This window comes from Varanus komodoensis, unplaced genomic scaffold (genome assembly GCF_004798865.1).
Source record: "Varanus komodoensis strain SLA01 unplaced genomic scaffold, ASM479886v1 scaffold44_3, whole genome shotgun sequence".
In the NCBI taxonomy this organism is placed as follows: Eukaryota; Metazoa; Chordata; class Lepidosauria; order Squamata; family Varanidae; genus Varanus; species Varanus komodoensis.
This window is the reverse complement of record NW_025336010.1, coordinates 3,766,952-3,780,776: the sequence shown is the minus strand read 5'-3', so window position 1 is coordinate 3,780,776 and position 13,825 is coordinate 3,766,952. Positions and strand designations below refer to the sequence as shown.

The window sequence follows — 13,825 nt, the reverse complement described above, 5'->3', positions numbered from 1 at the left end:
AAGGTCTCCTTCCCTGCAGTTGCTCATTCTCTGCTGAGGGCTGGGTTCATCCCACCTCACCTTGTCGAAGTGGAGTTCCTGGGGCAGCCTAGATAATTAACATGCAAGGGATTAGAAGCAGTTGCATAACAGAAGAAGGAAACTGCAAGGAAACTTGATGTCCAACAGGTGTGCATCTTGCTTAACGTGTATTTCCAAGGTTGTCTGCAATTTTCTTTTTCTGTTGTGTGATTGCTAATAGTTCTCTTCTAACACAAATATTTGAGTGGTTGTTCATGTTAGAAGGGCTGCGGAAGAAAAGTTCAAGATGCTCTGCTTTCTTAATTGGAAGTACTTTATATGGACATCCTTATGTTTTAAAAAGTTCTTTTAAATCTCATTTTGACTTACAATTGTGTTCCTTGAAAGAGCATTACTTAAAGCGCTCTGTGTAGCTTGCACACACATGCGGATCTCAAGATGTCCAGAGGCTGCCCCATCCTCCCTGGGGAGTCCGAGGGCATCCTGCGCCACCCACCGGCAGTGTGGGCACAAAGAAAAGGGAAATGTTGCCTCTTTTCAGATTCTCTCTCTCTCTTTCTCCCCCACCCAGTCTGGTGACATAGAAATCATCAACCACAAATCAAAAGACAAATGCCAGCTGAAATTTACTCAGTACAGCTATTTTTCCAGAGACATTCCCCGAAAGGTAAGTGTTTTTCCCCCTAATGATTGTTATCAGCACAGTGGCAGCTTCCACAGTCCCATCCGTGTACAAAACACAACTCCAGATGAGACAGCAGACTTGGTGATAAGTGGTATAATGCACAATTTAAATAGGTAAAGAGCACCAAAGCCCTGAAATACGATGTCTCCAGATATCTGTTTTCTGTCACACAGCCGTGGGGATCTCTTCTTCCCTGAAACCCGCTTTCCCCAACCTGACATGCACAACCCCCCCCCCCCCCCCTCACTGATGCATCTTCCATCTGGGGAAGGCTGCTTTAAGCCATTTTCCCCAGAGAGGTTTGCCTGGCTCCGACATTACACGCTTTTCAGCGCCGGGTCAAGACCTTTTTATTTACCCAGTATTTTGAAGTTTAAATATTTTAATTATGATTTTATTGATATCCTCAGTTGTGTGTTCTTTTCTTGTTGATCGATGCATTTATTAGTTGTTCTATATTGTAAGCTATCCAGAGACGAACTGGAATGGATGGGATAAAAATATCCTAATAAGATAAATAAAAGGAAAACCTCTGGCATAGCTCGGAAATGAGTAGAATTTAGCAAGAGCAGAGTAATGTGATTTCCATGAGAGGCAGTGTGGGACAGTGGTTAAGAGTACAGATTGGACCCGGGTTCGAGTCCCCGCTCAACCATGGAGCCAACTGCGTGACTTTGGGCCAGTCACGGACTCTCAGCCCCACCTTCCTCACAGGGTGGTTGTTGTGGGGATACGATTGAAAGCAGGAAGAGGAGAAGGATGCCAGACGCTTTGAATTCGCTGGGAAAAAGTGGGATAGACGTCTAATAAATAAATTTAGAAACAAACCTAGAAGCCGCTGCTTGAATGATTGGTTGGAGGCCATCCGTCCATCCATCCTCTGTTTAGTCTCAGATTAGCCAAGGCTTGTATCGCTATTATTCCATTGCATTGTATCCTGCTTTTTTCCCTTTTGTGAGGAACCCAAAGTGGCTGACACAGCTCCACTGTTATCCTCACAACAACAGCCCTGTGAGGAAGGTGGGGCTGAGCATCTGGACGTGACCCAAGGTCACCCAGTCGGCTCCATGGCTGAGCGGGGACTCGAACCTGGCTCTCCCAGTCCTAGGCTCTTGCCAGACCACACTGGCTTTTGTGCTGAAACCACTCCGCTGAATTTACACTCGTTTACAGGGTGTCCAGGTAACCTTGCCCTCATATTTTCCCGCTGCTTCTTCCACTTTCCTCATTAACAAAAAAAAGTTAAGAAAACTCAGTAGCTACATGGTGTGCTTGGCACCAGGAGCTCTCTGCCTGGAATGCCCTAACTCGAGTGGCACAGCAGGGCCCCGGATGCTTTTGGCAGGAACCTTTCTGCCCCTCCTCGAAGTTTTTGGGCATGCTGTCGTAATTCCACGAATAGTCGGAGCCAGAGTCGCAGCTGCTCCTTTTCACCCCAAGTTTCAGCTTCGGTGATGGCACACGTGCTCAGCCCCACTGCCTCCTCCTGGGGCTGGCGTTCTCTGCGCTCATGCATCCATTCCTTCCATCTGTTTCTTCATTCATGGGTTATTCTTAACGTCTTTATGAAAAGAGGTATTTCAGCATGCATGTGCAACGTATTTTCTTGTGCATTTCTAACTTGATTTTATCTTAAAATAAGCATTTTGGGAAGAACCAGCTAATCATGTTGTGTGCTCACAGGGCCCATAAAACGGAAGAATAAAAAAAAAACCAATTAAGCCATGCATATGATTAGAAGTATAATCTGAAAATATAAAAAAAGATGGTGGAGGTCAAAGAATAATCCAGGAGGACCTGTACAGAACAAAGAAACTTAGCTGCTAACCTGTTCTTGACAAATTGATGTCAGCCAGAAAATGTTCCATTTCAATGACTTCCAGGGAATTTTCTCATAATATGACTAAATAAAACTGCTTTAAAAAGAACCTGCTCTGAGTGTTTGACTGCGTGGGCAAAGCTGGTCTTCATAGAGGGTAGTCTGAGTCTATCTACCTACCTACCTACCTATGTACCTTCCTACCTATCTATCGCATGTGTCTGCTGCCCCATATCCAGAGGTTCTCTGGACACCTCACAGCATTCTCTCTCTCTCTCCCCACACACACACACACACACACACACACACACACACACACACGTAAAACAAATAACAATAGCAAGCAAACCATAAAGAATAATAAAATTAAAATACAATATAAATGAAACCATATAAAAAGGAACAACAGGAAAATAAACACAATATAACCAATAATGACAACCAAGAAAACAATAAACCAGCAGCAAACCAATAATCCAATCTTAAAACAGATACTGAATAAAAAAGTCTTAACGTGGCTGAAAGCGAGATCAAGCGGGTGCCAGTCGCACCTCCCTCGGAAGGGAATTCCACAGGTGAGGTGTGATGACCGAGACGGCCCTTTTCCTTGCCAGTTCCCCCCTCACCTCATTTTTGGGGGTGTTCACAGAGGAGGGCCTCCATTGATGACCTGAGTGGCCTGGTGGGGACTTAGAGGTATCCCGGTCCCAAGCTGTTTAAGGCTTCATTTGTTAGCATGCGCACTTGGACTGGGCCTGGGCAATGACAGGCAGCCAAGACAATTGCTAGAGGACCGGCACGATAAATTCCCTAGGGCTGCTCCTGGTACTGTCTCACTGCTCTGTCTGATGCTGACTTCACGCAAAAAATACGACAATATCTGGGGACAGTCAGATTTGAGGCAAGCTCTGTGGCACAGACCCGGGGGCTGGCTGTGTCGCGGTGCAGGCCAGATTGGCTTGGCTCGACGCGTGGGCAGAATGGAATGGCTGCGCCTCTGCCTTCTGAGAGGATGACTGTGCATGCCTCGTGTCAGAGGTGTTGGGTGGGAAATGGGGCGGCAAAGCCGTTGGCGGATCTCTGGGTGCCTGATCCGTGGCAGCCTCATGCCACTGTGGGGGGAGATGGGTCTCGTAGCTCCGCGGGTACGGTGTGCCAATGTTGCGGTTCCGGGACTTTTCTCCCCAGGTGACCGGCGTGGTCACGGATGCCGCCGGCGAAGCACAGTACGTCATGTCGGGCACATGGGACGAGAAGATGGAGTGTTCCAAGATCGTGCACAGCACCCCGGGAAGCTCCAGCTCGGAAGGGAAGGTGCCAAAAACAGTCTATCAGACATTGTCCCCCAAGGTCCTGTGGAAGAAGTACCCTCTTCCGTGAGTCTCCCCAGCGGGGCTTGGGTGCTGAAGGGCCTGCGCTTCAGTGGCTGCAGAAGCGTGGGGTGAATGTTCCGTGGCCGCAGCAACCGGTGCAGTGGATGCTTTCACCCGCCCTGCACGGAGTTGGACTTTTCGGCTGCTCCGGCTGGCTGTGGCGCTCCAGCGTCACCCGGAGGCCTTTTCCTGGCACCGGAGGTGCTTTTTCACACCCGATGCCAGGCGTGGGACTGCCCCCCCCCCCCGGACAAAGCACGTGTCCTGCTAATGCGGTGGGAAGGGCGCTGCGGGAAACAGCCCAGTCCTGTGGGGTTGACCCACGGGGCAAAGCTGCTTTCGTGCTGCGCCATCTTCATATGGCCCAACCGCTGAGCTGCTCTGACACCCATGAAATACACGACCCACGATGAAGTGCAGTGCGGAACATTTCAAGCCACGGTGTAAAACCAAAGCGAAAACTAGCAGCACTGGAACCCTCTAAAGATGGAATCGGGGGTGCCCGGGAATCCAAATGGCCGCCAGCCCTTCTGTTCTAAGACGAGGCCTGAACCTCTCTGGAAGATTTCCATACAAGTATTTGAAATGCATGCATGCTCACAGAACACGGAGCCCCTTTACATGCTCTCTCTCCCCCCTCCCCCTTGAATTGGGGGTGGGTCTTCCTTCCCCAGGGAGAATGCTGAAAACATGTACTACTTCTCCGACCTGGCCTTGACCCTGAACGAACCAGAGGAGGGCACGGCCCCCACGGACAGCCGCCTCCGGCCTGACCAACGGCTCATGGAAAGCGGCAGGTGGGACGAGGCCAACATGGAGAAGCAGCGGCTGGAGGAGAAGCAGCGAGCGGTGCGCCGGCAGCGGGAGGCCGAGGCTGCAGAGGCGCTGGAGGAAGGTGGGTGGAGGGAGGGAGTCCCGGGGCCAGAGAGGGGCCAGGGGGCCACCTGCTGGAGCATGGGGCGGCCGGCGTGGGGAGCGCGAGGCAGCGGGGGTCTGAGCAGCCTGGCTGTCGTGGGGAGGGCAGGGCAGGGCGCCCCATCGGGGCCGCCCACATCTGTTCCCGCCCCGCTCTTCTCTCTGCCACTCCCATGGTAGCTTGGGCCCAAGACTGGCTCTGCATGTTTTTCCGCAAGGGGCGCGTGGGGGGTGGGCCGGGCCTGGGGCTCCTCGCGGCCATCGCATGAAGCAGGGGTGCCCGGCCTGGCAGCCTTGTGCCGCCCCCTCAGTCAGCCTTCAGGCCTCGAGGGCGCCTGTGTTGCCTCCCCTGCCCTTCCCCGCACCCTTCTGCAGGCAAGGACTACGAAGGCTACATCCCGCTGTGGTTTGAGCGGAAGGTCGACCCGGCGACAGGGGAGCTGATCTGCGTTTACAAGGGCGGCTACTGGGAGGCCAAGGAGCAGCAGGACTGGAGCGTGTGTCCCGATATCTTCTGAGCTGCTTCTGGCCGGGCTCGCCGGTGCCCGGCGGTGCCTCCCCACCCAGCTGCCACGGGACGGACGAGCCGCGGGTGCAAGCACTCCGGGGGCACCCTGCTGTTCACACACACTTCAGAGAAACACACAACTTAAATAAACACAGATTTTTTTAAAACAAAGAAATAGAAAAAACAAGGCGAACCAAACAGGGATTCCAAATCTATTTTTATGCACTAGTAAAATGGCATTTGATTTTTTTAAAAAGTGACTTTTTTTAAGCTACTGATTAGGATTGAGAGATGGTGGATTTTTTTTTCCTTTTTAAGCCTGGCCTATTTATCGCTGCATCAGGAATTGCAGCCCCCTTATCTTCTGAGGTCTCGGTTTTAGGAACCAAGACTCTGATTTCCAAAGATGCTCTTGTTGTGGGGAAATGATGTACATTTGACTCTTTTTCTTTCCTTTCTCATTTGTGTGTGGGACTTAACATCTTTTTTAAAGAAGTCTATAGAAAATTCAGGTTCTTTTTCTAAAGACACAGGCAGCTTCATGGCTTGCTTTCTGTATGGCTTCTAATATCTGGGGTGGGGGGGAGTGTCAGGAAGTGAACAGAACCATCCTCATTCCGATGGCAGTTGCACCTTTAGGGAAAGGTGGGGGAATGACGGGGTAAGTTTGATTCGCTTCCTTCCAGTGCTTTTTGTCAGCAGTTAGACCCAATCTGTGTCTACAGGCAATATTTTTATTAATTTTTCTTTCAGATCAACTCTCTGAATAGTTGGCTCTGTATTTTGGAGAGGACATGGCCTCTTAATTTTGGTTCTGTATCAAACTCTTGGTAGAGAAATGTTCTGTGTGGTCCCTCACCTTCTCTCCTTCTGTGGAAGGATTTTCCAGGTGAGGACTCCTCTCTTCTTCCTCTTGCATATTGGGAGAACAACGTGGGGGCGTGTTGCGCCTGCACCCGGGCATACCTCAGTACCCAGAGCGCCCCACGGGGACTGGGCGCCATGGGCAGCACTCCATGGAGGGTCCCATAGGCTGCCCCGCGAGAACCAGCTGCCACCGCTGCCACGCACCATACAGCCGCGGCGGGCGTCTCCCACTGCCACTGCTGGAAAACGCCGGGGTTCGCTCTGGCCGGGCAACATGCACGCCAGCAGCCGCGGCCCAGGCACACGGGCACCACCGTGCGGCCGAGCCGCAGCATGGAGCACAGTGCAGCCCACGCGAGATCCAGCAGGGCGCACCTGCCTCTGCCGAGGCAGCCCGGAAGCACCGTGTGGGTTTCACGGGGGCCCTCTGTCTGGAAAGCACACCCCTGCCCTGCCTGGGGTCATCTTTGGGTGCTGGGAGAGGCCTGCTGGGCCCCGAGGGGCCCAGAGCTCCTGCAGGTGCCAGGCGGGAGCCTCCAGGCACACAGGTGTTGCGAGCAGGGCTGTCCCTGCACCGCATCTCTCAGGAGCAGAGTCAAGATGTGACGGAGCTAACCCCCCTCTCCCAGCGCCTCCCATTCCCTTCCTCCCTTGCCTGGAGGCTTAGTCGTGGGGTCCCCACAGCCCCAAATTTGCACCACAGGGGCAGTGCCACCTGCTTGCCCTGACACCCCCACCTCCCCTGGCCGGAGCTGCCCAGCACTTCCTGCTGTCAGCCCAGCCGCAGGCCTGCCCTGGCACGGCATTGCGTGTTCCTCTTCCACACCGGTGGGCTTGCCGGGACGGAAGGCTTGGTGTCCCCAGGAAGACTGGTGCTTGGGGCAGGTCCCTCATGTCCACGGGACATGTGTCTCTCCGGGAGCCTCCAAGGCCCCATAAGGCCTTTCGCCTTTGGAAAACGTAGCGCAGCCCGAGGCGAGCAGTTCTCCGGCTTGCCGTCACGGCGGGAGCATCCCATGTTCCCATGGCCAGTCACATCCATGGGGGACAAATCAGCAATAATAAACTTCACAGCTTTGCCCCCCCCCCCCCCGACGATCATGGAGGAATTCTCAGCTTCCCTTTCCCTCACAAAACCTCCAGCAACCATTATGTACACACACGGACACACACAACATGTGTACAGAATATACACGCGCACACACTACAAGCTAACTATAGTGCTGAACATCAGTGTACTGACCGCTGATTTCAGTGTACCTTTTAATCTTTATTTATTTGCTTATAATTTATATTTATATTATATATATATATATATAAATATATAAAATTATTTTGTTTAAATTTGTATGGTACTAAACTAGAGGGGGAAAAATAATGAAGACGAGTATATCTCTGTCTGAATTTTTTTATAGTACAAATAAGTAGGATAAACAGTGGTTCCTCTTTCAGGGTACGGCGCCTCACTGTCAACAAAGCTAGAGCACTGAGGTTAGAGGCACAATCCAGCACAGTGCTGCTCTCTTCCAATGCTTCTGCTTCTTTCCCTGTGGTTTGTTTAGGATAATTTCCTGCTGGATTGTGCCCTAAAACATTTCTTTTATATCAGTCTTATTTTGCTAACATTTGCTCCAAAGTAGCAAAACCTACAAATTTCAGCAGGCAGAATCCATAAAGGTTTGTGCGTGCTTGCTTGCTCTCGAGCAAGCCCATTTCTCTCTCGGGGTTTCACGAGAGATGCTTCCAGTGAATTGAGCTTCAGAGTGTCTTACCTAAAGAAAACTAATTCCTTTCTAAAGGAAACAAGTTTTGAGTTCCTGAAGACTCCACTGAGCCAAACAGTAGCATTCAAAGCAGTATTTCTCTTGGGGTTTTGTTTTACTTGAAAAACCTGCTCAAGTTATCACTTTTGGGGTGCTGCTTTAGAGTTGTTTCCATCACTCCTGTATCTGAGAATTATGTAACTCTGTTGTCTGAATGGAGGTTTTCTGAAATAATTGAAATGTTCTGCAGCAGTCTGCCAAAGTCCACCAGATACTACTGCTGTTTTAAAATTACATATATTTGATGTCTTCATGGGAAGTTTTTTTCTTTTTTTAAAAAGGCAATTGCATTCTGCAAAACTGGAGAATGATGGTACAAACGAATCATACAGATCATTTGATGTGATTTAGAAAGTCTATCTGTGAACAGCTGGTCCAGTTAAATGGGAGGAAGTTAATTTGGACAATAAATTATTTCCTATAACAGCACTTGTTAAAGCTGATTTTTCCCCCAGTTAAAAGACACAGCTAGTGTGGAGACCGCCACTGAGCTCTGAGTCTGGAGACTTGCCTTTCCTGTTCTGTTCTCTGTAGTTTTTCAAGCTGGGGAGGATTTGTAGAGACTGAGAAGCCCGCGCAATCTGTTCATGCGGCCAACGGGTGTGGCAGGACGCGACCTGGGTACACACGTCAAGCGATGTGGGCGCCATCATAATGTCCTTCCATGAAGGGCCCTTGCCTGTGCCCCAGAGAGCGTCCGGGGGCCATGGATGCTTGGCATTCCCAGGGTTGTTCCGCCCCATTGCAGGGGTGCAGAAAGAACTGCAGCACCAGAGGGGGAGAAAAGCATCCCTTGGTGGACAGGGAAACGCCAGGGTAGAAGCTGTCCTGGGGGCTCTTCGACCTCCCTCCCTCCCTCCCTCCCTCCCTCTCCAGAACACTTTTGCTAGATGGGCAGAAAAGCTGCTCTAGTCGAAGCGCAGGCAGGAGAGTGGGGAGAATACCACTCCTGTTTCGCACAGGGTGCTTGTAAGTCTCCGAAGTCGGGATTGAAGTCATCAAAGGCACAACCAGCAGGAATGCACCTTTAGTTAATTTTCTTGAGCTGGAGAAAAAATTGCTGTGGCTCAGTTCATTTGTACTGGTAGCCCATGGTTTAATTAATACCTGAAAGGCTGCCTTGCATAGGAGGGCCAGAGCACAGGACTCGGACTAATGGGCTCAAGTTAACAGGAAGGCAGGTCCTGGCTGAGCATCGGGAAAGCCCTCCTGCTAGAGCAGTGCAGCAAGGGAGCCAAAGAACCGGGGGGGCGATGGGCTCTCCCACCCTGGGGGCTTCAGGAGGCAGCTGGACAGCCTCCTGCTTTAACTCGGAGTCCTGCGCTGAGCAGGGAGTTGGACTAAATGGCCTTATAGGCCCATCCAGCGCTGCTGTCCTGATTCTAACCGATGGGTCGTTGCCTTACTCAAGTGCTTGCTTACAGTTTGACTGCCAGATGCATAAGTGAACGTCTGGTTGTTTGGTGAATTCCTGTGGGGCTGGTGTTGGTCTCTGCCCCCTTGGCTCGCTCACCTCCTGTGTCCCAAATGCCTTTATAGCATTGTAGCACTGGCATATGGAACAACTGGTACTTTGACCTTGTTTGTCTGGCACCTCTGCAGCCTGGCAAAACAACCCACAATTCTGGGTTTGCATAACCACCCATGGTTTAAATAGCCCATAGTTGATACTCCAGCAACAAACTGTGAGTTCTCTTTGGGGGGTAATCCATGCATTTACAGTCCATGGTTAACTCATAGCTCCAGGTTTGCATGTAATGACAGTACGGGTTGTTAAATGCAAACCGAGGATTTAACCTTTCTCCATCCAGAGAATGCACTGTTTTCAGCTGTGGGGATGATTTGCTGTGAGTTCCTTCAGGTGTCTCCAGCGGTGAGCCTTTCTGCCGGACTGACACACACCCTGCCCCACACAGCAGGATGCAAAGTGCAGCATTTTTCCGAACAGGAACACCTGAGCCAGCCGCTGTGTGGCCTGGCGTGCGATCCTCACAGCGCACGTGCGTCCCCTTCCCAAGACGCAGCTCTGCTCGGATGCTGAATCAGGAAATGCTGCTTTCAACCTTGGACCCTGCTTGTGTTTGCACTCTCAGTTTAGTTTTAGTGATGTTAAGAATTACTGGGGTTTCTGGTTTAGCTTTTGTTTTCTCTTGGAAGGCTTAATTTAGTTTTCATTAAATGGAGTGGGAGACGCAGCTCTTCTGAATGCCTTATTTTCTGCGCTCCCTAGATCCCATGAATGCTAGCAAAGGGTATGGCATCCCCATCCCCTTCTCACATTTGGGAGTCACACAGACTGGTGACTGTTGCAGCCTAAAAAGAATAGAAGGAATGGCTCTGCTCCTAACGTGCTGGAACCCAGACAGGCAGGGATGGTGGGCAGGAGGGCAAGGGATGTCCAGGTCACATCCCCCAGGAAGGACATCCTGCGAGGTGGGCTAAGCCGGAGAACCAAGGACTCTGCCTCGACACTGAGCGGAAGGATTCCCGGACAGGCGTGAACCGAGAATTTAGTCCCCTCCCCCTGCAGTGTCTGCCTTCATAAAGCAAGGTTTGGAGAACATGGGAAGAGCTGTGCTACGTTGAATAAAAGGTGTCGGATCACTTGTACTGGGCCACCGACTGTCCGTATCGAGGGGAAGGTTGGGAAGGCTTGTGTGCTTCTGCTTGGTTCTCCTGAAGGGCAACCAACAGCCTGTCCTGTCATTGTAAAGGCTTTGCAAATGGGTGTCAGCCAGATTCAGCATGTGGCCGTGATGGGCAGTCACCCAGCAAAGCTGGCAGGTCAACCCACAGCCTCATGCAGAGTTTCCTGTGTGTCAACACCTTGCACTGTTTGTGATCTCCCTACTTTGTCCAACTGGGATCTGTCAACATCCTTCGACTGTAAATGCTGCTGAATGTAATACCTTATGAACAAATATTCTTGTGAGTTAATCCCTCATTGCCTACCTAGTAATAAAAATGTGGATACAGGAGTTTTAAAGCAACGGCGTGTTGAGACCTCTCACTCTTCCAAGCGGCGAAGGGGATGTTGGTAGATGGAAGAGTGATCCTGTGAGGTGACCCATTACTGGGGGATTTCTAAGAAGCCAGGTGTCAGGTTACCGGTCCCCTCTTTCCAGTGAGTGCTACACCACCTTCAGAGCAGGGGAACCCACTCAGCATATTCTCAAATGCTTGTTTGCTGTGTTCCATGTCCAAGCCCTTGCTTTGAAGAAAAGATTTCTGGATCAAATTAAGCTGCAAGTGAAAGTTAGGAACAGACAAACCCTGAAGGGCACCTTTCTTAGTCAAACAGGCATGTCAGCTCTCCTTCCTGTCAATTTTTTTCTTAACCTCTAAAAAGCCACAAGAAAGAGCCACAATTAAGCCCATTCCAACCACAGCAGGCACTGTTGCTGCCTACATATGATTCACTCAGTGGCACAGGAGGGGAAAATGGGTACATGGGGCAAGCTCTCTTGTTTGCTCCCCCACACCCACATTCCAAATGCAGGCAAGGAAAATATCTCAGTGCATCATTTTCTGTTTCACATGCGCCACCCTTTGCAGAGGCCCCTTCTTGGCAGCTTCTGCTATGGACTGCCTGGCGAGCTCTGCATGGGATCTGGCAAACCTAAGACAAAACCGGACCCACCGCCCTCCTTGAGGGTCAGCTGAGCATTCTGCAGCAGGTCCAGTCGGGCACAAACAACTGTTCACTACGGCCCAATGTGCCATTTCTAAACCAGGCCGTGGTGGAAGTACGGGGCAGAATTACTAGCTGTGGTGGTGCGCAAGATGTGCACTTAAGGTACTCATTCATGATACGGGTCAGCTAGCCAGGGCAACATTGCTCGGAGATGGATGCCTTGCCCGGCATTCCCAGCACGGGGGATGTCAAGCACTTGTGCGCAGCAGCAGGACAGCTCTTCCAGTTGGATGGCTGTTCCCCATTGGCTAAGATTGCTGTGAGGAGAAGCAACGACACATTTAAATCGGGCCTTCAGACTTTCTTCCTGGGGAGTGCTTTCCTTTTCAGGGGCAGCACAGTGTAGCTTCAAGCTCTTTTTTCTAGTCATGAAGTTTTAGGAGGGGCATTTCAATTCTTAGGATGGGGAGGGCAAAAACGATACAAAAGCTGGAGGACCACCAAGCAACTGGAGAAGGCCGCCTGATGAACCCAAAAGGTCGGGGCCCAGGGGCAGGCTGCAGCCCACCTCTGTGCCCCACGTGCATACAAATACTTGCCACAAAGAGCTTCACGGCCACAAGGAAAGGGGGGCTGCAAAGCAGGGGTGGTTTAAAGAAGGTCGAGTAAAGTCCTACAAGACGCTTCCAGCCACACCCCCGACCCGGGGATTGGAGCCGCTCTCGGTGCGGCTCTGCAACGCGGAAGAAATGCCCTCCTTGCACATGCACGCGAACACCCAGTGTGGTGTAGTGGCTAAGCGCATGGAACTGGGACTCAGGCGATCTGGGTTCTAGTCCCCACTCGGCCATGGAGCCAACTGGGTGACTGTGGGCCAATCACAGACGCTCAGCCCAACCTACCTCACAGGGTTGCTGTTGTGGGGATAAGATAGAGGAGGAAAATAATGCAAGCTGCCTTGAGCCCTTTGTAGGAAAAAGGCAGGATATAAATCACAATATAAATATTTAATTTATAAATAAAATAAATAAACACCCTCGCCCAGCCACCGCCTCCAGCTCTTCCCGCCTCTCGAACGTTTCGGACGTGAGGTGTCGCTAGGCAACGGGAGCGAATTCCCACCAATGGGAGGGCTAAGACGGCTCGCGTTGCGCGGTTGCCTAGCGACCCTGGCCGGGGACGTTCCACGCTGCACCGACGGCTGCTTGCGGAGCTTTCGCGCGGGAGGCGGCCGGACAGGCGCGGCGGAGGCCTCTGCGGAGAGGAGCCGGTGAGTCGCAGTGGCCGCTCGGCTCCGTCGCGGGCCTCGAGCGAGCTCCTAGCTGCCTTCCTCTTCCCGGGGCCGGGCGGCTTTCCTTTTGCAACTCTTGGGGGCCGGGCCGACGCGTGTGGTGGAGGGGCCTGGGCGGCCCAGATTCATGGGAGTTGCAGTCGCGCCTCTGGAGGCACCCAGGTTGGGGAAGGGCCATGCTGGCTGAGGCTTGCAGGAATTGTAGTCCAAACATGTGGAGGATCCCTGTTGCTAGGGCTGTGCTGGGTGAGCATCATGGGGGTTGCCTTGTTAGTTTTGCAACTCGAGGCCACCTGCCCACTCACTCCTGTGGACACAGCGATGCTTCCAGGAAACCCCTCAGCAGGGCCCACCCTTGGCATGGCCAGTGTGGAGAGTGCGCTGCTCTGGGTCCGGAGGTTCTGCGCAGCTGCTGTGTAGCTGGCACCCCATCCTGTGCGCATTTACCCAGGAATGAATGCCGCCGTGGTGGGAGCATGTCAGATTAGGGTCCGCACATTTGCCTGGAATGGTGTGCACTGCAGCGATCGCAGATGGCCCTCCTTTGGAGCAGCCACATCCAGGGTTGTGTGGTGAACCTGAGGAGAGCTGTGCCGAGTCAGCCTGTGCAGGCGTGACCGCTGCTTCCCTGCATTCGTGGGACTGAACATGCCTTGTGTTCAGAAAATGCATATTTGCAGGACAAGGTAGGAAGCCAGGCATGGGAATATAGTGCAGTGGTGGCCAGTACTAATGCTGTTGAGACTTCAAAATGTGCACTGGTGAAATGACTTCAGGTGTATTCAAGGAAATGAACGAGGCAGCAGAAGATCCTTGGAGGGCATGTGAGGGAAGGACAGGATTTGGTGTTGCCCATGTCTTTGTTCTCCAGCAGATTTTACGTATTTCA

The 13,825-nt window shown here is 51.8% G+C and overlaps 1 protein-coding gene across 2 annotated transcripts in view; it reads left to right on the top strand.

The window, feature by feature from the left end:
- The window catches only part of OSBP2 (oxysterol binding protein 2), a 137,167-nt gene extending 128,732 nt beyond the window's left edge, over positions 1-8,435 (top strand). Inside the window, exons 11-15 of one of the 2 annotated variants that reach the window (XR_006416086.1) lie at positions 593-688; positions 3,714-3,901; positions 4,573-4,793; positions 5,189-6,210; positions 8,293-8,435. Coding sequence is in view for 1 of the 2 variants with exons in the window: in XM_044444239.1 (XP_044300174.1) it covers positions 593-688; positions 3,714-3,901; positions 4,573-4,793; positions 5,189-5,331 (648 nt within the window). In the remaining variant the exon portion in view is untranslated. Of the gene's footprint in view, positions 1-592; positions 689-3,713; positions 3,902-4,572; positions 4,794-5,188 lie in introns of both variants that reach the window. The other variant, XM_044444239.1, reaches the window with a different exon arrangement.
- The last annotated feature ends 5,390 nt before the right edge of the window (positions 8,436-13,825 follow it).